Here is a 24413-nt window from a genome sequence, read left to right on the forward strand (position 1 = left end):
AGATGTGTCGGCAGAAGGTGAAGCGTGGCCAGGGTCCCAATGTTGGCACCACGACCCTGCATTAAAATATGCAGCGTCACCATAAAGTGGCCTGGGAGAACCGTGGCTCTGATGTGGTGGTCCAGCCTGCTGCATCACCCAGTGTTTTAGCCAGCCAAGGCTCCACCACTTCAGCCGAAGGGGAGCTGTGTATCATACCCTCCTTCTGTCGCTCCAGATGCTCCTGCTTCTCCTACTTTGAGTCACTCATTCTGCCAGCAATCCATTGGCAAAGCCATGTCCAAGAGACAACAGTATGCGCCCACTCATCCAATGGCGCAGAAGCTGAATATGCTCCTGTCCAAGTTGCTGGTGCTGCAGTCCCTGCCTTTCCCTCCCTTGCAGTCCCAAGCTGTAATTTCTTTTGGCGAAGAAGGCAGTACCAGCCCTGCACAATTTTGTAGAACAGAAGGTGGGCCAGTCCGTGAGCCTATCGGTGCATGGCAGCGCCGACATGTGGAGCTGTAACTACGGTCAATGACAATACATGTCCTTTTCGGCCCACTGGCTAAATATGGTTCCTGCAAAGCCACAACAGCAACTTGGACAGGTCCACGCTCTCAGGCCGTTGGTCCTGTGACAGTGTGTGACTCCACCACCTGATCCTCCACCGTGTCCTCAGCCTCCACTGCACGGACAAGTCTCAGTGCCCCTCCTGCATACCATGTGTGCAGGGCACGGCGTTGTCACGCTGATCTTCACATGGTTTGCCTTGGCAAACGGAGTCACACAGGGGAGGAACTGCTAAATGTCATTCATCAAGAAATCGAATCATGGCTTACTCCACGAAAACTGGATATGGGAAAGGGAAGAACATCTGCGACAAGGAAGCCTGAGCCATGTGCCCTGCATGGCACACATGTCCAATCTGGTTGTGAAGCTGTTCCTGAAGTGTTTCCCCCACCTGCAAGACATCCTTACAATGGGAAGGAAACTTTACATGCACTTCAGCCACTCATACACTGTAAAGCACACCCTCCTTGAGCTGCAGCCTCAGAACGGTATCCCTTAACATAGTCTGGTTTGCGACGTTTCTACACGTTGGAATTCCACCTGCCAAATGTTAGACTGACTATACGAACAGGGAAAAGCCCTTATCAATTTCTTGATGATCCAAGTGGATAGGGGGACTCCGCTGTATATCTTCAATGTCAACCAGTGGCAGCTGATAGGTGACATTTGCCGTTTGCTCAGGCCCTTTAAGGAAGCCACATTATTAGTCAGTCGCCAGGATTTCGGGATGAACGATGTCATTCCACTGCTTCATCTACTACAACACATGTTGGAAACGATGGCTGGTCAGGGCACTGGAGACGTGGCACCTACATCTCATGGCCACATAAGCCCTGTGGGGGCGGAACTGGAGGAGGAGGGGGAAGAGCACAGTGGAGCACAGTTTAGATTTAGTGAGATGGGCAGTTTTTCTAGTTATCTGACAGGAGAGGGGGAGAAGGAGCAGCAAGAGGATCTAGAGGGTTATGAGGAAGGCGAGACACAGGACCCAGACACATTGTGCTAGTATGCAGTGGCGATAGAGGCAGGGAGTCACTTGCACAAATGGCACGATGCATGCTCAAATTGTCACCATTTGGCAGCGGGATGACTTCTGGCTCTCCCCCTTACTGATCCCTTGCTACCAGCACAAAATGGGGGCCTTTTTTAAACTCACTGAGAGAGAGGACAAACTGACCTACGTAGTCAGTTGGCCGATGCCTATCTGCGCCATCGTCAATCCTCTCGCAGTTCTGACTCGGGGGCCCTCTGCGCTCACCTTCCACTGCCATGGCTGATGGGGAGGGGTGGGGTGGCAGGAGCAGTACCAGCTCCATCAGCAGCAGCCTGAGTCTACAGTCGCTGATGAGTACCTTTCTTCACCCACATAGTGAAGCAACTCATCAGCAGCAGGTAGACCTGGAGCAGGACCTGAACCAGCAGGTGGTGGCATACCTTGACATGACCATGCCAACAATCCTTGAAGATCCGCTGGACTTCTTGGCAGCCAAACTTGATTTGTGGCTGCAACTTTGCCCTGGAAAAGCTGTCCCCCCGGCCAGTAGTGTGCCATAAGAGAGGGTGTTTAATTCGGTGGGGGCCATAGTAACCCCAAGGAGAACTTGTCTGTCCATGAAAAATGTGGAGAGACTGGCCTTTGTGAAAATGAATCAGGCATGGATCAGCCAGGATTTCCCCCCACCAATGCCTGATGCATCAGAGTAGATTGACCATGGTGCCACACCAACACTTCACAAATATGGGTAGTACAGATGAGAAAACTTTTCAAAAATTCCATTAGGCCGATTCGCCAAATTTTTCGAAAAAATTACATTTAATCGGAATTTATTTGCGGCGAGTCTGTATTAAAAATATTTTAGGCCCAGGCCCAGCAGCATCAGTAAACCATATATTGGCTGAATGAAACAGCCTGGAGGTGGCTGAAGCATGGGGAGACCATATAGTGGCTGAATGACATAGCCTGGAGTTGACTGAAGCATGAGGAGACCATTGAAATGTAAGATTTTTAAATGGAAATTTAAGATTTTTTTCTTGAAATTGAGGATTTCTAAATTGAAATTTTAGGAGTCACATGTCACTTGACAGCACAATGACAGAGCCTGGAGGTGGTATCAGTATGATGAGACCATATAGTGGCTGAATGACTGCCTGGAGTTTGTGGCAGCATAGGGAGACCATATAGTGTCTGAATGGCACAACCTGCAGTTGGCTGAAGCATGAGGAGACCATATGGTGTCTGAATAGCACATCCTGGAGCTGGCAGCATGAGTAGACACTAGGGCTTCACAATCCCTAAGATTAAAAGATGAATTTTGAAATTTAAATTGAAGATTTATGCTAGCAAGTACTACCTACCATAAAAATGTTTAGGCCCAGGCCCCGCAGCATCAGTAAACCATATATTGGCTGAATGACCACACCACAGTAAATGGAGTTTAATGAAGCAATTCACGCGATAGAATTCACGCATATTTGTTGCAAATCGAATATTTCATGAAATTCGTAACAAATTCAGGTACATCATCTCTAATGGATAGTGCAAAACATATTTAAGGTGCTGCCCCCCAGTTACAGACATTCCTTGGCATCGGACCACAAGTAAGTATTAAGCATATGCATTAGTAAGACTTAACTTTTCTTAGAATAAAATATATGTACCCCAATTTTTTTTAAAATCATACTAAAGGAAAGGTGTGCAAAAAAAAACACTATGTGCCACCTACACCACCAATTATTGATGTGATGCAAAGACCTCTAAAAGGTGGAAGGGAACAACGTATGGTCTATTGTAACCGGTAGGGGTAAAAACTTCCCCTGTAAGGCCCTACTCCTGCATTATTTATTCCCTTCTTGGCAATTGTTACTCGCCCTAAAACGGGCGGCCCCACAGAAGAACCTCTCCCTATTTCCATCTACAAACACTGCCATTTCCCAGGGTTTAGAAGTAGGGAGAGTTTCCTGTGTGGAGCCGCCCTTTTTAGGGCAAGTAACACTTACCAAGAAGGGAATTAATAGGGGGAGAGTATGGCCTTACAGGGGAATTTTTTATCCCCACCTGCTACAATGGACAATACGTTGTTCCCTTCCACATTATTGAGGAAAGTGTTACTCATTTAAAAAAGGGTGGCCCCACACAGGAACAACTCCTTAGGTTCACACTCTCCTCACCTGAGGTCTAGGAGCAGCAGGCTTTAAAGGCCTAACAGGTCCAGTAAAGCCCAGACCGGACACTACAGCCATTCCACTAAAGCCGGACACTACATACCCCACACTATAGCCATTCCAGAAAAAGAGCCCATTAAAGCTGCATGGCAGCTATCCTAACTACGCACAGGTCAGTAACCTGCTGTTACTGACTTAAAAGGCTCTCTTTCTCCACCGAACCCCGGGACTTCAGTGGCACATATATTGCAGTTTCTTTGCTGCAACATAGCTGTATGGAAATGCTGAAGCAGATCGGCCTCCTTGACCACCCTGGAAGTTTACTAGTTGATACAGCAACCTACTTGGCACGTATTTACCTTCCACCACTTTACTTGCTGACTGCCTACAATATATATATATATATATATATATATATATATATAGGATATAATTTACCATATTAATTGCTTCTTACTTTTCATTACTATGAATATTTAATGTGTCCAGATGTTTACTTTTTATGTATTTTTATTATGCATAAGATCCATATGTAAGTTAAAGTCTAAGAACAGACAGGGTATACTTACTCAAATTTTTTTTTGTGACATTCCACCCAGTTGGTTGACCTTTAATTTGTAAGAGCATCTGCTCGGTAATGATTGTAATGAAGTTTGCCTCCAAGAAGCCTTGCGGAGCCCGCCGCTAGCCTCATACTTAGGAATTGTCACTTGATATACATGGCATCGCTTATTTCCAAAGTTGACAGCTTTGTTTATTGTCTCGGCAAAAAACAGATTGAAATCAATTTCTCTTGAGAAGTGTAACCTTGAGGTGAAAGAACCGAGTTCTGATTATGGAAATCACAGCATACTTATTCTTGCTTCCATTATTGCTAATATTTCAGGTTTTCTTGCGCTCTTTCCTTTGTGCACCATATTTCTGATTTCCTTAAAGGGGTATTCTAGGAAACTTAACCCATAGCCCATCCTTTCCCTCCCATCAACCTATTTAATTGTCTAACTATCATTCATTAGCTATATAGTGCAGTTTCCCCTCTTTGGTTGTCACTTACATGCATGAAGTGAGGGAATGACATCACCCAGCCATCTACTCTGTCCCTGTCCAAATCCCTCTTTGAAAGCAGCCCCCACCCTCCTGAGAGACACAGACTACATGGTTTCTGCCCTGCACTGATGACTCATTCTCACTTCAGTGCTGAGAGCTGGGAGGTGTGTGCAGCCTCAGTCAATCAGACACTGAACCACTCTCTGCTGCTCAGAACAGGAGGGAGGGAACTGCTCTCAGAGACTGAGCTGTCTGGCAGAGCAGAGCTGCAATGATTGTTGGGAGATGTAGGCAAGGGGAGGAAAGGATGACAAAGAATATCAAGCAGCCAGAGAAGACAACAAGGGTCACAGGAGCCATGCATATCAGGCTGAATGGTTTATAGGGAATATATATATATATATATATTTCCCTGAAATGCCCCTTTAACCAAATGAATGAGCCTCTAAAAATGTGCTCATATAAGGCCTTTGTTGTTACCATGCAGACGATCCCTGTGATCACGTCATGAACTGCGCTGTCACTTTGAAGTGACGGAATATTCTTTCTACTAAGCGCAAAAAAATTAAATCACAACAGATTAGAGGGAATTCCAGGAACAGATCTTCAATCTATAACAGGCCGACTTCTTATTCTTTTCTTTTATCCTGACTGTTTTTAATATCTTTACCGACTGGACCACAGAGAGTTGTCTATTTGGATTAGGGATTTGGTTCGTGGGTCTTTGGTCTTTCTTTATAATGTAAGCAGGAGGATTTAGATTTTATAAGCGGATTCATGTTTTGCAGTTGTCCATCTTTTCCTGATAAACATATCTCCAAAATGATCTCAAAGTAGAGGACTTCAACTGCCATGGGAGCCTTCACATCAATATTCTCATTTATTTCCACTATAGTAGTGAAAAGAACAATCTTTTTATTTTTCCATACAAAGTAAAGCCAAATGCACGGGAACATGAGGCTGTATGGCAAAACACAAAACAACACAGCATGGACAGCCGCATCATTTTTGTGGGGCACGCAACTATTTTAAAGGGTACTCTGGTGCTTACACATCTCATCCCCTATCCAAAGGATAGGGGATAAGATGGCTGATCGCGGGAGTCCCGCAGCTGGGGACGCCCGTGATCATGCACGCAGCACCCCGTTTGTAATCAGTCCCCCTCCCGTAGGCTTGCATTGCGGGGCGTGACGTCACACGCCGCCGGCCCTGCGGTCGACCGTAATCAGTCCCGGAGCGAACACGCTCCGGGGACTGATTACAAACGGGGTGCCGCGTGCATGATCACGGGCATCCCGAGCTGCGGGACTCCCGCGATCAGGCATCTTATCCCCTATCCTTTGGATAGGGGATAAGATGTGTAAGTACCGGAGTATCCCTTTAAAACACAGAATACACTATAATTTTTTCAGAAATGGGGGAGGGGCATAGGTATGTATAGTAAGACCTTATTCATGTCTATGGGTGCCATATCAAAACTCTTACAATTCCAACAATGGGTCCCACAAGGAATATATGAAAACTTCCATTTAGCCTCTGATATAATGGTTTACATAACTGATCTGTTATGTTCCATTATGATACGTCATGATCTGCCATGACCCATAAGGATTCAGCATGATCTGTTATTCATTAAAAATAATAGAGTTGGCAACAGCATACAATAGCCTTAAAAAGTTTACAAGAGTCCCCTACATGGGTGGAAACATTGCTGTTAGTTATGAAAGATTTTTACTATTGCTTGCTTTAAGCGGCTTTATTTAAAAAAATAAAAAATAGTTTATAGCTTGCACTACATTTTAAGTGCAGTTGGAGTTCTTAATTTTATTATGTTTTTTTTTTTTTACTTTTATTATCATCCATTATGATTCATCATGATTCATTGCTGTCAGGATGTAACATGAGCTGTTATATTTTTCATGATTCCTTATGATCTGTCATGATTAATTACTTCTTCTGTCACAATTAATTTCCCCATTGATTTAGGCTAGTTTTACACAAGCATTTTGCGTGCAGCTGGGACTTGTGGTTCCAAGCCACTAGCATTTTTAAAGGGGTACTCCAGTGGAAAACAATATTTTTTAAATCAACCGATGCCAGAAAGTTAAACAGATTTTTAAATTGCTTCTATTAAAAAATCCCAATCCTTCCAGTACTTATCAGCTTCTGTATACTACAAAGGAAGTTCTTTTCTTTTTGAAGTTCTTTCCAGTCTGACCACAGTGCTCTCTGCTGACACCTATGTCCATGTCAGGAAATGTCCAGAGCAGGAGAAGTTTGCTGTGGGGATTTGCTTGTACTCTGAACAGTTTCTAAAATGGGCAGAGACGTCAGCAGAGTTGTGGCCTGTGACAGCACCTTACTGGTTTTCCAACCAGTATTTAGTGCAGCTAAAAGGATACTCCACTGCTAGACCCACAGCCTGTGATCTGACGCAGCACCATTAAAGGGGTACTCTTGTGCTCCAGCGTTCTGGGGGTGTGGCTTGACATCAAAAGGGGGCGTGGCCATGACATCGCTATCACTGCTGCAGGAACCGAGTGCTCTGAACAAAATGTTCAGAACATTGGAGCACCGGAGTACCCCTTTAATGGACCTGCCCTTGAGGAACACTAATTGTTTTATTTTGTTTTTAGGAGGTTTATAGTTAACATTGTTGGACATCCAAACAAACCCATTTGTGTTCTTCTATTGATATGATAGAGAGGTGGAACTTATAGAGTTTAAAAAATACAGTAGGGGAGTTTTTAAGCAGTTTTTGAGTAGGAAATAAAACAGCTTAGAATCTAATACAATTACAATATTGTTTTTATTTATTTTTTTGTTTTTACAATCTACCGTACTAGCCGGATTTAGATGTTGTACTGGTCTACCTGTAAACAAATACTGTAACCCTTAACCATCCAGGACTTTATAACAAACAAAAAATAGAAACATGATTCAAGAATTGCTTGATATAACGCAATAGAATGAGAATCAATCTTCTCCCCGACTTCTATCTCCCCGAGACATGTTCTTTGCATTTCAGATTTCTATTTCAATATATTACTGTGGTGGAACTGTTTAGAGAATTATTTGGTTTGGAGATACGATTTTTGTTGAGGCAATTGAAATTAAATAGTTCCATAATGAAGTTGTTTGTATCAAGCCGGGCAGATTACATTATAGAATAAACCGGATTGTTTAAAACTGTGTCAGGCTCGATAACAGTAAAGTATTATTGGTGGATTTTTATAGACAGAGCTGCTGAGAGATTCTCGGAATCTTTGGAATAATTCTATGCACATTGAAAGTATTATAGTTTGTACTGATCTGCTATGATTTTTCATGATCTGTTATTGATCTTAGGATAGATCTGTTGGAGTGATCATACCTTAGAGGTGGTCTTTGGATTTAACCCCTCCAATCCTAGTAGTGTTGCATTGGAGTTTACATCCTGCTTACCCCACCAAGACAGATCTGATTGGTAGCTTTGCCAGTATTACTGTCATAATTTGGAGGAGGGCAGGGAGAAGTGAGCCCTAAAGCTGTCCCCATAAACCACTCTCCCTGCCTACTAGCCCATCCGCATAAAACGACGGATCGACAACTTGGAGCCGGTCCCTTCCTTGCACCAAAGTGCATGGACATAAGAGTCCAAAAAAACGAACCAACTGAGCAAGTCAGGAACATAATGGAAATACAATAACCAAAAAACAGATATATAAGTAAAAACAAGGCAGAATATAGCATACCACTAGAGATGAGCGAATTTTTGAAAAATTTGATTCGGACGATTCGCTGAATTTTCCCCAAAAATTTGTAGTCCGCCGCAAGACGAGCTACCACATGTTCCAGCACTTGCCTCTCAGGCACCCAGCCCCCCCACTGCCTCACTCTTTGTTTAACTGCAAATGTTTCATTTAATTAGTTATGGTTCATTGTTATTGCTCCAACCTGTTTCATTGGATTCTTGTGGTAATTCCACAGCTAATATATGACATCGACGACCATAGTGCCTCAGTCTTGAAAAGATCACATTGATTTTTTAGAAATGTAAATTTTCTTCATTTAAGATGTTCTTCCGTTTGTCGGTCACCATGATTCCCATTTCCAGTTTTCGTGGAGTAAGCCATGATTCGATTTCTTGATGAATCACTTTTAACATTTCCTCCCCTGTGTGATTCCGTTTGCCAAGGCAAACCATGTGAAGAACAGCATGACACCGCCGTGTCCTGCACACATGGTATGCTGGAGGGGCACTGAGACTTGTCCGTGCAGTGGAGGCTGAAGACACGGTGGAGGATGAGGAGGCGGAGTCACACACTGTCACAGGACCAACAGCCTGGGCCTCTCAGGCACCCAGCCCCCCCACTGCCTAACTCTTTGTTTAACTGCAAATGTTTCATTTAATTAGTTATGGTTCATTGTTATTGCTCCAACCTGTTTCATTGGATTCTTGTGGTAATTCCACAGCTAATATATGACATCGACGACCATAGTGCCTCAGTCTTGAAAAGATCACATTGATTTTTTAGAAATTTAAATTTTCTTCATTTAAGATGTTCTTCCGTTTGTCGGTCACCATGATTCCCATTTCCAGTTTTCGTGGAGTAAGCCATGATTCGATTTCTTGATGAATCACTTTTAACATTTCCTCCCCTGTGTGATTCCGTTTGCCAAGGCAAACCATGTGAAGAACAGCATGACACCGCCGTGTCCTGCACACATGGTATGCTGGAGGGGCACTGAGACTTGTCCGTGCAGTGGAGGCTGAAGACACGGTGGAGGATGAGGAGGCGGAGCCACACACTGTCACAGGACCAACAGCCTGGGAGTGTGGAGGCGGAAGCGGCATGACCTGTTCAAGTTGGTGTTTTTGTGGCTGTGTAGGAATCACATTCACCCAGTGGGCTGTGAAGGACATGTATAGTCCCTGACCGTAGTTACAGCTCCACACGTCGGTGCTGCTATGCACTTTGGTACACACCAACAGGCTCAAGGACTGGCCCGCCTTCTGTTCCACAAAACTGTGCAGGGCTGGGACTGACTTTTTCGCAAAGAAATGACGGCTTTGCACTCTCTACCTCGGCAAAAGCCATCAGCTCTCTGAAAGGTGCAGAGTCCACCACTTGACTGCAGCACCAGCAACTTGGATAGGAGCACATTCAACTTTTGCGACATTGGATTGGGCGCATACTGTTGTCTCCTGGACTTGGCTTCGGCAATGGATTGCTGGCGGAATAACTGACTCGAAGTAGGAGGAGCAGGAGCCTCTGGAGCGACATAAGATAGGTATGACACACAGCTCCCTTCAGCTGAGGTGGTGGAGCCTTGGCTGTCTGAAACAGGGAGCGGCATGCCACTGGGTGAGGCAGCAGGCTGGACCACCACATCGGAGCCACGGTTCTCCCAAGCTGCTTTATGGTGACGCTGCATATGTTGATGCAAGGCCGTGGTGCCCACATTGGGACCCTGGCCACGCTTCACCTTCTGCCAACACATCTTGCATGTGGCCAGGTTAACCTCCTCCGGATGCTTGATTAAAAACTGCTACACTGCTGAGTAGCTGATTTCCCCACCAACAGTCCGCATTGATTGACTGCTACTGCCGCTGACTCCAGGAACCCCTGTTTCACTACCTCACGGGAAGGTAGGCTGCCAGGAAGCAGGTGGTCTCCCCGGGCACGTTTGGTTCCAGACTTTCCACTGCCACCATGCTGACTGCCAACCATGCTACCACAGTCAGTAGCTGCTGACTGTCCTCTAGATCGTCCTCACTAAATAGTGGAGCTGAACCCACAACATAAGATACTTCTGTGGGGGAGGGAACAGCATAGGACAGAAGCAATGGGAGGACAGGGACTGCTCGCGGGCCATGCCAACTGAGGGTTGTGTCTGAGGAACCCACGGATTGTTGACTGGGGGCTGTCAGATGTCACTTGTGATGAAGTGGATGACCGTGTTAACCAATCGATGACGGCAGATGGGTTGCTGGTCGAGACATGGTGATACCGGGAGCCCAGGCTTCTCGTTGCAATTACTGATGCCACTCACCCCTAGTCTGCTGCAACCTTTGCCTGATGAATTTAGGCTTCTGCTACTCCTCTGTGCATGTCCTGGCACTTTTCTGCCTGACATACTTAGTGCGTATATGAGGGAAATACAATACGTTCCAGCCGGTGAGTACTTTTGCCTGGCCTTTCACATTTTCTAGGCCCTTGAGACTTTAGCAGGGACAAAATTGTACACAACTTTGATGTACGCATGTGGTATACACTTATGAGGGGAGAAAAATGCGCTACAGTACACTCAAATAAGTACTTGTGTACAACACCAGCCGGTGAGTACTTTTGCCTGGCCTTTCACAGTATCTAGGTCCTTGAGACTTTAGAGGTACAAAATAGTACACCACTCCGATGTACGTATGTGGTATGCACTTATGAGGTGAGAAAAATATGCTACAGTACCCTTAAAAAAGTATTTGTGTACAACAACAGCCGGTGAGTACTTTTGCCTGGACTTTCACAGTATCTAGGCCCTTGATACTCTAACAGGAACAAAATAGAACGCCACTTAGATGTACGTATGTGGTATGCACTTATGAGGAGAGACAAATGCGCTATAGCAAGCTTAAAAAAGTATTTGTGTACAACATTAGCCGGTGAGTACTTTTGCCTGGCCTTTCACAGTTTCCAGGCCCTTGAGACTTAAACAGGTACAAAATAGTAAATCACTTAGACGTACGTATGTGGTATGCACTTATGAGGGGAGGAAAATGTGCTACAGTACGCTTTAAAATGGATTTGGGCACAACACCAGCAGTACACACCAGTGCTGCAGCACGCAATCGCTGTGTACTACACCCAAAATGTCACTTTCTCTCTCAATCTCACTTCCTTCCCTATCAGTGCTTCTGCTGTTCTGTGCAGCACACTGTGCAACACACTGCTCTCTGTCCCTCTCTGTAATAGAACACTGTAGACAGTCACTGGGAGGTGAATCGCTGTAGTAAGAATTATTTTCTGTGCAAAACACACTGCTCTCTGTCCCTCTCTCTGTACAACAGAACGCTGACTTGACTAGGAGGTGAATCGCTGCTGTAAAAAGCTTTTTTGTGCAACACACAGCACTGTCGGTCCTTATCTTTCTCTCTCCAGTGGAAGGCTGAAGTGATTGGCCGCAATATGGCTGCCAATTATATAGGGCTGTGACATCACGGGGGTGACTGGCTGCTGATAGGCTGCATGCTGCATGTGATTCAGGGTCATCCCGCCTAACCTTGTTCCCACCTTTCCAGCATTCCTTGCCCCATTTCCTCACATTTGGATACGCCATTTTAGATGCCCTGGAGCCTGGACCACACTAAATAGAATCGTGGCGATATTCGCATTCGTTGCAAATCAAATTTTTCCTGAAATTCGTAACAAATTCGGATTCATCAGATTCCATTTGCTCATCCCTACATACTAGCATACAGTTTAGAAACCAGAATCATGATAAACGGCAGATATGATAATATGAACAAGACTAGATATAGGGATAAGTTTACAGCAGACAAAACCAGGAGATGCAGGGGATAAACAGGATATCTAACATAGTAACATAATTCATAAGGTTGAAAAAAGACCAGAGTCCATCAAGTTCAACCTATATCCCTAATGAGTCCCCACTGAGTTGATTCAGAGGAAGGCAAAGCAACCCTCATACTAGAGGTAAAAATTCCTTCCGACTCCAAATATTGCAGTCAGAATAAATCCCTGGATCAACGTTCTGTCCTTTTAAATCTAAAATACATAACCAACAATATGTTCTTACTCTCTAAAAATGCATCCAGACCCCTTTTAAATTATTTTACAGCGTTCACCATGACCACCTCCTCAGGGAGAGAATTCCACAGTCTCACTACTCTTACAGTAAAGAACCCCCAGCTGTGTTGGTGTAGAAACCTTCTTTCCTCTAGATGTAGAGGATGTCCCCTTGTTATAGATACAGTCCTGTGTATAAATAGATCATGGGAGAGATCTCTGTACGGTCCCCTGATATATTTATGCATAGTTATTAGGTACCCCCTACGCCTTCTTTTTTCTAAGGTAAATAACCCCAATTCTGATAATCTTTTTGGGTACTGTAGTCCTCCCATTCCCCGTATTACCCTGGTTGCCCGTCTTTGAACCCTCTCCAGCTCCACTATATCTTTCTTGTATACTGGTGCCCAGTACTGTACACAGTATTCTATGTGTGATCTGACTAGGGATTTGTACAGTGATAGAATTATTTCCTTGTTGTGGGCATCTATGCTCCTATTGATGTACCCCATGATTTTATTTTCCTTGGCAGCATCTGCCCAACACTGATCACAACAGCTAAATGTACTGTTAACTAAGACCACTAAGTCCTTTTCCATGTCAGTCGTCCCAAGTGTTCTCCCATTTAATACATAATCTAATAATCTATAATTTAATAAACTCAGATTTTTCCTCCCCATGTGCATTACCTTACATTTATCAGTGTTGAACCTCATCTGCCACTTCCCAGCCCAAACCTCCAACCTATCCAGATCCATTTGTAACAGTGCACTGTCCTCTATTGTGTTTACTGCTTTACAGAGTTTAGTATCATCTGCAAAGATTGCTCCTTTACTATTCAACCCCTCTACAAGGTCATTAATAAATATATTAAATAGGGCAGGACCCAAGACTGACCCCTGTGGTACCCCACTAGTAACAGTCACCCAATAAGAATAAGTACCAATAATAACCACCCTCTGTTTCCTATCACTGAGCAGTTACTTACCCACTTACACACATTCACCCCCTGCCCAATCCTTCTCATTTTATGTACCAATGTTTTATGTGGCACCATATCAAATGCTTTGGAAAAATCCAGATATACGACATCCAGTGATTCCCCCTGGTCCAGTCTGGAGCTCACCTCCTCATAAAAGCTGATCAGCTTAGTTTGACAGGACTGATCCCTCATAAAGCTATGCTGATGTGGAGTCATACATTTATTTTTATCAAGTTACTCCAAAATAGCATCTCTTAGAAAACCCTCAAACAATTTACATACAACGGAGGTTAAACTAACAGGTCTATAATTCCCAGGATCACCTTTTGACCCCTTTTTAAATATTGGCACCACATTTGCTATGCGCCAGTCCTGGGGAACCTTCTCTGTCACTATAGAGTCCTTGAATATTAAAGATAGAGGTATGTCTATTACATTACTCAATTCCTTTAGAACAAGGGATGAATACCATCTGGACCTGGTGATTTGTCTATTTAGATTTTTTTTGTAAGTGGCACTGTACTTCTTCCTGGGTTAGACAGGTGACCTGTACCTTATCTTGCTGTATTTCACCTGACATTTCATTTTTCTCGGTGAATACAGTGGATAAGAATTTGTATAATATATTTGCTCTTTCCTGATTTCTGTCTATAATTTCTTCCTCATCATTTTTTAAAGGGCCAACACTTTCATTTTTAACCTTTTTTGCTATTTATATAGTTAAAGAACATTTTGGGGTTCGTTTTACTCTCTTTGGCAATTAGTCTTTCTGTCTCTATTTTGTGGCTTTTTTCTGGTTTTTACATCATTTACATTTTTCTCCATAGCTTTTTAATGCTCCTTCACTGTTGTCCTGTTTTAGTAGTTTAAATGCTTTATATTTCTAATTTATTGCCCTCTTAACATTTTTATTCATCCATATTTTATTCCTGACCCTTTTATTCCCATAAGGTTTACACATATTAGGCTAGGTTCAGACTACGGAATTTCGTCTATTGGAGACTGCAGTGTCCGCGCGGTCCTAGCGCCGACTGATTCAGTCAGCGCTGGCCACACTCGGAATCTCCGGGCAGAAATTTTCTGGCCGGAGATTCCGTAGTCTGAACCTAGCCTTACAGTGAGAATTTTAAATATTCTTAAAAGTCTCCCATTTAGTGTCAGTATTCTTGTTTTTGAGGACATTATCCCATTTTATATTGTTAAGGGTTTCTCTGAGCTGATCAACTTTGCCTTCCTAAATTTCATTGTTTTTGTATCCCCTCGAGGGATTCCCTTATTGCAGAACAAGTTATAATGTATTATATTATGATCACTATTTCCCAGGTGTCCTTCCACTTGCAGATTGGTTACTCTGTTAGGTCTGTTGGTTAATATTAAGTCTAGTAGGGCGCCCCCTCTGGTTAGCCCCTGCACCATTTGGGACAGATAATTGTCTTTAGCTGTAGTCAGAAACCTGTTTCCTTTATGAGATTCACAGGACTCAGTCTCCCAGTTTATATCAGGATAGTTACAATTACCCATTATTATCACCTCATTCTGATTCGCTGCCTTGTTTATTTGCCTCAGTAAGTCATAGCTATCGTCCAACCAAGTCTCTGTTATGCCCACTATGTCATTATTCTCCTCAGACATTATCAACTCCAGTTCGTCAGTTTTATTGGTCAGACTTCTGGGAATTGTAATTTAGCAACAGCTGAATGCTCTCTCTTTAGGAAGACACAGTCAGAAAGGGTCCGTTCACATTATGCATTTTTATCATGCCATTTTAAAACAAAAGGGCATGCTTAAAACATATAATGTGAACAGAGCCATTCCTACCACAGTCATTGCAGGCTGTGAGTGTCTTCTTGTATAGCTGATGCTATTACCATGGGGGGGGGGGGGGGGGGGGGGTATTGGTGGTGTTGCTGATAGATGAAGGCGGTGCTACTACTGCCAGGAAGGATGGGAAGTAGCCCCCTTATCCACCAGCGACCCCCCCCCCAGGAGTAGCATCCTCATCAGCAGATCCTGCTGATGGATGATGAGGGGTGCTATTACCACATGGAAGGGGGGGGGGGGTGTTGCTGGTGGATGATGGGGATGCTACTGCCAAGAGGATGATCCTGCCGAGCGATGATGAGGGTGCTACTACCCCCCCCCCCCCCCGGAAGTAGCACTTCCATCACCCATCAGCAGGATCATCCTCCTGGCAGTAACACCCCCATCATCCATCAACAGCACCAGCCTCCCGGTTGATGGGGGTGCTACTGCCAGGAGGATGATCCTGCCACTGGCAGTGACACCCCCATCATCCCCCATCTCCCTGGCATTAGCAGTAGCACCCCCATCATCCCCTTTCTCCCTGACAGCAGCACCCCCATCATCCCCTTTCTCCCTGGCATTAGCAGTAGCACCCCCATCACCCCCTTTCTCCCTGGCAGTAGCAGTAGCACCCCCATCATCCCCTTTCTCCCTGGCATTAGCAGTAGCACCCCCATCATCCCCTTTCTCCCTGGCAGTAGTTTACCTTGCTTGCTGGCTGGCAATACTGCTTGCTATCTTATTCTTTGGTCGTTGGTGTTCTGGCTGGCCTGTTATTACCAGCCCAGTGCTAGTCATGACTGCGTCGTCCAGCAAACCCCGCCGGTGACGTCCCGTTACGGACCCCAATCGCTCTGAAGCACAGGTACAGGAGGGGTGGCACAGCTGGGCAGCGCAGCTGAGGCGGGGGTGCATGCGGACATGCCGCCGGGCTGCACACGTGAGGATGTGGGGGGGGGATGCTAGGGAAAGTGCAGGAAGTACCTGGTGTCACCCCATCAGGCTGGTGTCATCCAGTGTGGCCCGCACCCAGGTCGCTACACCACAGATTCCGGTGTCCGCAGAAAGAATAGACATCAATTTTTTTCTGCATATTCCGCTTGAAATGCATTGCCCAATATTAGACAGGGCGGTCCAAGTGCCCACCGGAACATTGAACACATTTTTGGCCGTGTGAACATAGCCTCACAAAGAATCATCTGACCATTGTGTAATGCATTGATCCTACGATTTTACCCATAATCACTTGCAACATAATAGTGCCCTATAGCCCCAATAACTTACGCCAATTGCATCCTATTAATCAGTAAGGACTTTGATCCCTTCCACCTAATCATCATTCTGGCCGTATAAATATTTTAGACGCTGATCGATGGGAACGTTGTAAAGTATAATGACAATGGGGGCCTCTCCACTGTCTGCGGGGCAGCGCTGCTGATTTATTGGGAAAAAAACTGAAATCTCATTCATTATCTGGGTAATTACGGTGCTCGCTGTGTCCAAATTGCTTTCAGAGATATTTTGTTGACAAAGCTGGAGGCGATAGAACATCTGTTAGTGACGCAGCTGCATTTTTTTAAGGTATTTTTATCATACACAGTATATGACATTTTATATTTTTATCGTACGCGAGATTTACCACTGCCGTTTGTATAATTAGTTTTATAGGCAGATGTAAAGTGCCATGTGTTTAAATAGAGAAAATATAGAGCGGTCCCAAGGGGAAATTCATCAAAGTCCTAATCTCTGCTAAAAAGCTATAGACTCACCCAAACATACAGAAGAGTCGTTGTTTGTAGGAAGGAATGTATTGTATGCTGGGGCCATCATTCTCCTGTCATATTGCACAAAAAATAATTCTTCTGTATGTAACTCATTAGGTCATACTGATGCTGTGCATGTCTTTTATATGTGTCTAGCTTCTGTATTTGGCAAAAAAAAAAAATCACTTATTCAGACATCCTCTGCTCAGGAAGGGGCGTGTCCGAGGCAAGCACTGAGCCCGCCCTCACTCACCATGCATTCACTTTTTCCCTGAGTCTGCTGTGCTGAGCTGGGCCTCTTTTTCCAATCACTACAGGCTGTCTGTAACCCCCTCCTCTCTGTTTTCATGCTGAATTCTGATAGGACAGGAGTGAGCACAGAGGAAAGCTAGTCCCACCTTCACTTACTGGACTTTGCATTATCGTCAGCCGGGACAAAGATGATGCTGCAGCCAGACAGGATTATATTTTGAATGTTATAAAAAGGAGATATAACATTTTCTTATGAAGTATATTAGGAAGGTTAATGTTTTGCCAAGTTGTACAACAAATAAAAAGTTTTTGATTCTGACAGAGACAATTTGTTATGAGAAAATGGCTTATTGTGCAAATCAAGTTTTCATATTCAACATATTTTTTAAGAATTTTTGGTGATGTTTTGTCCCATCAATATTTGTTAGCCAAGCCAGATTTCCTCATGGAAAAGAGTAATCCGACTGTAGACAGCTGTTTAGGTGTCAGTAGAGAGGAGGGGATGACTGGCTAGCAGAGATGCGTTTTTGGTGGGACTGAAGGAGCAAAGTTTCTTTTTGAGAAGACTTCTAAAGGTCATGTGCAGTCTTATAGCCCATGCAATGCTCCATTGGCAGTGGTCTCCAAACTGTGGCCCACCAGATGTTGCAAAACTACAACTCCCAGCATGCCCAGACAGCTGGAGGAATGCATAGCTTTGCAATCGCTGGAGGAACTCTGGTTGGGAAACATTGTGGCTTGAGATATACACTGCTCAAAAAAATAACACTTAAACAACACAATGTAACTCCAAGTCAATGACACTTCTGTGAAATCACACTGTCCACTCAGGAAGCAACACTGATTGACAATCAATTTCACATGCTGTTGTGCAAATGGAACAGACAACAGGTGAAAATTATAGGCAATTAGCAAGACACCCTAATAAAGGAGTGGTTCTGCAGGTGGTGACCACAGACCACTTCTCAGTTCCTATGCTTCCTGGCTGATGTTTTGGTAACTTTTGAATGCTGGCTATCACTCTAGTGGTAGCATGAGACGGAGTCTACAAGCCACACAAGTGGCTCAGGTAGTGCAGCTCATCCAGGATGGCACATCAATGCGAGCTGTGGCAAGAAGGTTTGCTGTGTCTGTCAGCGTAGTATCCAGAGCATGGAGGTGCTACCAAGAAACAGACTCCATGAGGGTGGTATGAGGGCCCGACATCCACAGGTGGGGGTTGTGCTGACAGCCCAACACCGAGCAGGACATTTGGCATTTGTCAGAGAACACCAAGATTGGCAAATTCGCCACTGGCACCCTGTGCTCTTCACAGATGAAAGCAGGTTCACACTGAGCACATGTGACAGATGTGACAGAGTCTGGAGACGCCGTGGAGAACGTTCTGCTGCCTAAAACATCCTCCAGCATGATCGGTTTGGCGGTGGGTCAGTAATTGTGTGTGGTGGCATTTCTTTGGGGGGACTGCACAGCCCTCCATGTGCTTGCCAGAGGTAGCCTGACTGCCATTAGGTACAGAGATGAGATCCTCAGACCCCCTGTGAGACCATATGCTGGTGCGGTTGGCCCTGGGTTCCTCCTAATGCAAGACAATGCTAGACCTTATGTGGCAGGAGTGTGTCAGAAGTTCCTGCAAGAGGAAGGCATTGATGCTATGGACTGGCCCACCCATTCCCCAGACCTGAATCCATTGAGCACATCTTGGACATCATGTCATCCACCAATGCCACATTGCACCACAGACTGTCCAGGAGTTGGCGGATGCTTTAGTCCAGATCTGGGAGGACTTCCTTTAGGAGACCATCTGCCACCTCATCAGGAGCATGCCCAGGCATTGTAGGGAGGTCATACGGGCACGTGGAGGCCCCACACACTACTGAGCCTCATTTTGACTTGTTTTAAGGACATGACATCAAAGTTGGATCAGCCTGTAGTGTTGTTTTCCACTTTGATTTTGAGTGTGACTCCATATCCAGACTTCCATGGGTTGATAAATTTCCATTGATCATTTTTGTGTGATTTTGTTGTCAGCACATTCAACTATGTAAAGAGAAAAGTATTTCATACGATTAGTTCATTCATTCAGATCTAGGATGTGTTATCTTAGTTAGTGTTCCCTTTATTTTTTTGAGCAGTGTATATATATATATATATATATATATATATATATATATATATAAATATATATTACTATATGGAAATTATTCTATTATTTATCTAATTATTATCAGTAGGATATTTCACAGTTCCCTTGCCGCCTCCTCTCCAGCCGCCTCTATCTATTTTTCTAACAAGTATTTTTAGATTTTGTTTCAGAATGTTGGTAAGCCCCAGAGGCCCCATTGTATGAATATGCAATATTCCGTGAAAACCTCATGTCTCATTCCTCATTCTGTCTTGTCATGTTTCCTCCTCACCTTGTAGCCTCAACAGACGACAGTGCGGCGGAGAAGCAGCGCGGGTCCTTGCACACAGGATTAATTATAGGAATCCTTGTACTGGTGCTGGTGGTTGTCGTGGCCATCCTCGTAACAATTTACATGTACCATCACCCGACATCTTCTGCCAGTCTCTTCTTCATTGAGGTAAGCTCATTATACTGTATAGTTTTTAAAGAATTACACTGCTGGTACCTATGCAAGCTTGGGTTCAACCGGAGACCATTTCCTATGCCCCCCTTCAACCAAACCCTACAACCTATTAAAGGATTATTCTGGCCCATAACATTTATTACCTGTCCACTGGATAGCAAATCGATTAGACACAAACCACATATATTTTTTAGAATTTCTGTGAATCTAAATTTCGCAAAATAGTGGCCATTTCTACAAGCCCTACACAGCCGTACATCTTGCATGTGTGATTGTCCCTTTATCCATCATGTTCCATATTGTATCACTACTATTATTATTGCTTCTACTACTACTAGCCCTACACATCCACACTTCTCCGGCCTTGCCCATTATGTTCCATATAGAGTTGCCACTTTTCTAGCAAAAAAATACCGGCCATGCTAATTTGCATAATTAAATATATATGGAAGTGATAGAAGAGATACAATACACATGCGGGGATTGAAATGGCACAGGTGGGATCAGAGGGGAGGATTTCAATACCCCCTTCTAAACCCCCTTCCCCCTGTGCCATTTCAACCCCCCTCCCCCACACTGACAGTGTCTAGTGACGTCTTCCTTCCGCAAGAAAAGGTCACTCTTCACTGCCGCAGGTCACTGATTTAAAGTGGCCGCGGCGCTACCTGTTCAGCAGCAATACCGGCATTGCATGGTCGGTATTTTTCATAGAAAATTACCGGTAGCATCATGGAAATACCGGCTGGGTGGCTACCCTAGTTCTATACTGTACTGCTACTACTACTACTAGCCCTACACATCCACACATCTCTTCCTTGTCCATCATGTTCCATACTGTACTACTACTACTACTTCTATTAGCCTACACAACCACACATCTCCTGGCTTGTCCATCATGTTCTATCCTGTACTATTACTAATGCTTCTGTTTCTACTACTACTACTTCAACTGCCACCACTATTACTACCCCCACACATCTCCTGCCTTGTCCATCATGTTCCATATTATCAGGCGAGTTGTGGAGCCCAACGTGCCTGTCAGGGCGAGGATTATAGCTGTAAATGTCTTTCACCTGTGTATCTATTCCATCTTGCTGGGAGCCACCATTAGTATTATTCCATATACTTCCATGTACCACACACCAGCTCCTCTTGATAAATACATTTATAGGGCTCACAAGACCTTTACATACGGCCCATTTGTCTTGATCTCGTATGATATCACCGTGTTCCTTCTGCTGACTAAATTGTTAATACAGTAAACATTTATTCCTGCGTCGGGTTCTTGGATGACAAAATACACCGCCACATGTTTCTTTTATGAACATCTACTGTGTCTTTTGCTGGATAAAGGATTTCTATGTGACTTTACAAAGACTTATTAAATATCTGTCAGATCTTAGTAAGAAGGATGACCTTGTGCAGAATACTGATCACATTGCACTCCTGAGACCTCCAGCGCAGCCTCACATTTACACATAATTCCTCCTTTTACTGTTTTGTCAAAGTCACAAATATGAAATCTATTTCATTGCAAAGAGAACCAGTTACTTCTGAGATAAGAGATCTGCATAATACCTTGAATATGAGAGCAAAATACTTCACAAGGAAAAAAAAAGATATATAGATTTGCATTTGAAGTCACAATTTGCCTCTGATTTTTGCTTGTTTTCTCATTCATTCTTCCGTATATGTTTCTCTACCCAACCCCAAATTTGCGTACTCATCTGACGTTTTTCCTATGAATGATTCTTATCACTTTATTGCATTGACTTCCATTCTTTTTAGGAATCTCTGAATTTATTTAAAGGGGTATTTCACCCCTAAACATCTTATCCCCTTTACAAAGCATAGGGGATAAGATGTCTAATCGCAGGGGTCCCACTCGTAGGGGTCCCCCCATTAAAATGCTATTCTCACGGTCTGGGAGGAGGCAAGCATAATAGCTCTTTATGGTGTCAGGGAAACACAATTCAACTTAAAAAAAAGAGCAATGCTACTACCCAGGGACCAAAGTGTGAGTGGGAGGTGTTTGACACAGAGAATTCCTTCTAAAACAAGTGATTTGAATACCAATAGAGCGTACCCCTGAGTAATGGTTTCTGTATAGAAGAAACATGTCTATTAATCTTGTTGTGCACAGACAGCATGCATGCAAGACTGTTAATGGACACACCTATACAGACCCTGTACAGACCCTGCAGTCCACACAGGTAATATAACAAATAAAACTCTGCCTTTGGCAGTCATGATGGCTAATACCAGCATACAGGGGTCCCCATCAAACTCTATATTGGTATAAGATGCTTTACTATATCTTATTAAAGGATTCACTTATTTGTCATCTTTTCTTTCCAGAGACGCCCGAGCAGGTGGCCGGCAATGAAGTTCAGGCGGGGATCAGGTCATCCTGCTTATGCTGAAGTAGAACCTGTTGGGGAAAAAGAAGGCTTCATTGTATCAGAGCAATGCTGAGTTTTTGGAACAATGCACCAGTACTGGTTTCTGGTGGAAGACGTTTAAATTTTTTTTGCATATATTTTCCAGGAAAAATAATGCTGTGAGCTACTTATCCAGAGACAAGTGTTATTTCTCATGATCGCCAATCAAGAAGAAAGATTACTTTGCTCTGAAGTGTAAAAGCTGCTCACGGTAGTCTTCCTATTGTGGAATATAAGTAGTACGTCCTGGGCAACATAGCTGGACAACAGTAGTGAATGGACAACAACTCTTCTACTGGCTTCAGAAGAGACTTTACACAAGAACAACTCCAACATATAAGAGGTCTCTATGGAAAAAGCATTCATAAATCTTTCCATGGACAAGTGTGAGTGCAGCTTAGCCAATTCTATCGAGCAAGCGGAAGTGACATGTAAGCATGGCAGGACGAGGCGTTCTTGTGCTTCTGAATAAGTGATTTCTTGGACTCTTTTTACAGACAGTGCACATAGGCATCAATGACCCGGATACATGACCATGATACAAAGTGGTTTATTGCTGTCTACTTAGTATTGTGCTTTATATACATATGACAAATGTGGACAGAGTGATATTCTGTTTTCTTTTATTTATGTCCAAACATAATTATCCCCGGGTGACCTCTACAGCTGTTATCAAAATTCTATGTGGATTGATGAACGAAAATGGGGCTGCAGACAATGGGTAACATTTCCAAAGGGTCAAAGTATCTGTGTTTTCCTGGCATAAGCTGCATGGAGTCCTCTTGGGTTATGACGCTATCTATGGTCCTGAAAAAAATGTTATATGTATTGGGAAGGGTTGTATATATAGATGCAAAAGACATAGCTGGAATAAAGCAAAATAGAAAATGGGTTGTTTACACACACACTTATTCATCTCTGGATGCAGCCAAATAGCTCTACAGCACACCTTATTATCTCAATGTGATGGAACGTTCTCTGTTCTATCGTTTTCATACAGAAGCACCATAAATAGTTCAAGATGCATGCTGTGTAGTAGAAAACAGAGACTCAGAAAGGGGCTCAAACGGTAACAGTACATGTATAGATACTTGACTATACACATTCTTCTGCAGCCAGGACATGCAATATAAGTCGAGCCCTCCGACCTTTGCAAATGTTGCCCAAAGTCTTCTCAGGAACATTTCTAGAAATGCTATGTCTTCAACAGATCAACTTATAATAATAAACAGTGTACACATACCAAAGACTGCATTACCTACCTAATTACCAGACTGGATGTGTGCAGTGTGCTCTCATGGCTTTGTATGAATGTCATCTAAAGGTATTGATAGGAAATCCTGGAGTAACAACCATGGAGCATATGAGATGTTTATGTTTACAATGGAATGGGTGAAAGGTCGATGTTGTGCAGAATACAGTATGGGGTTGATTTATCAAAACCTGTGCAAAGGAAAAGTTGCCCAGTTGCCCATAGCAACCAATCAGATTGCGTCTTTCATTTTGCAGAGGCCTTGTTGAAAATGAAAGAAGCGATCTGATTGGTTGCTATGGGCAACTGGGCAATTTTTCCTCTGGACAGATATTAATAAATCTCCTATATGTTTTTCATCTCAAAAGAAGATTTAAGGCAAAACTTAATGTATGATTAATAAAGAATGCAGCTAGATAAGATAAAGGAGCACCCCTGCAGATTTTGTATGACCCAAAAAAATGATCAGTCTATAATTTTGGCTTATTTAAACTGCGAGAGACAGAAAAATAACAAAAAGATCCAAAACAAAATGTTATGAAAGTTATGAATCAATTTGCATTTTAATTAATAAGTATTTGATCCCCTATTATTGAGTAAGATTTCTGACTCCCAGGTGTCCTTTATGCAGGTATACGGATTTTATACATATTTTTATATTCCCTCTTATAGGGAGTGCTCCTAATCTCAGCTTGTTACCTGTACCTGTATAAAAATCACCTGTCCACACAAGCAATCAATCAGATTACAAACTCTCCACCATGATCAAAATCAGCAAATC

The 24413-nt window shown here is 43.6% G+C and overlaps 1 protein-coding gene across 2 annotated transcripts in view; it reads left to right on the forward strand.

Annotated features, from left to right (window-relative positions):
- Positions 1-23624, forward strand: part of PLXDC2 (plexin domain containing 2) — a 578876-nt gene extending 555252 nt beyond the window's left edge. For both annotated transcript variants that reach the window (XM_056519248.1, XM_056519249.1), the window contains exons 13-14: positions 19773-19933; positions 22298-23624. In XM_056519248.1, coding sequence (XP_056375223.1) covers positions 19773-19933; positions 22298-22414 — 278 coding nt within the window. In that variant the 3' untranslated portion in view covers positions 22415-23624. The remainder of the gene's footprint in view (positions 1-19772; positions 19934-22297) is intronic.
- The last annotated feature ends 789 nt before the right edge of the window (positions 23625-24413 follow it).

This window comes from Hyla sarda, chromosome 5 (assembly GCF_029499605.1).
Source record: "Hyla sarda isolate aHylSar1 chromosome 5, aHylSar1.hap1, whole genome shotgun sequence".
Taxonomy (NCBI): domain Eukaryota; kingdom Metazoa; phylum Chordata; class Amphibia; order Anura; family Hylidae; genus Hyla; species Hyla sarda.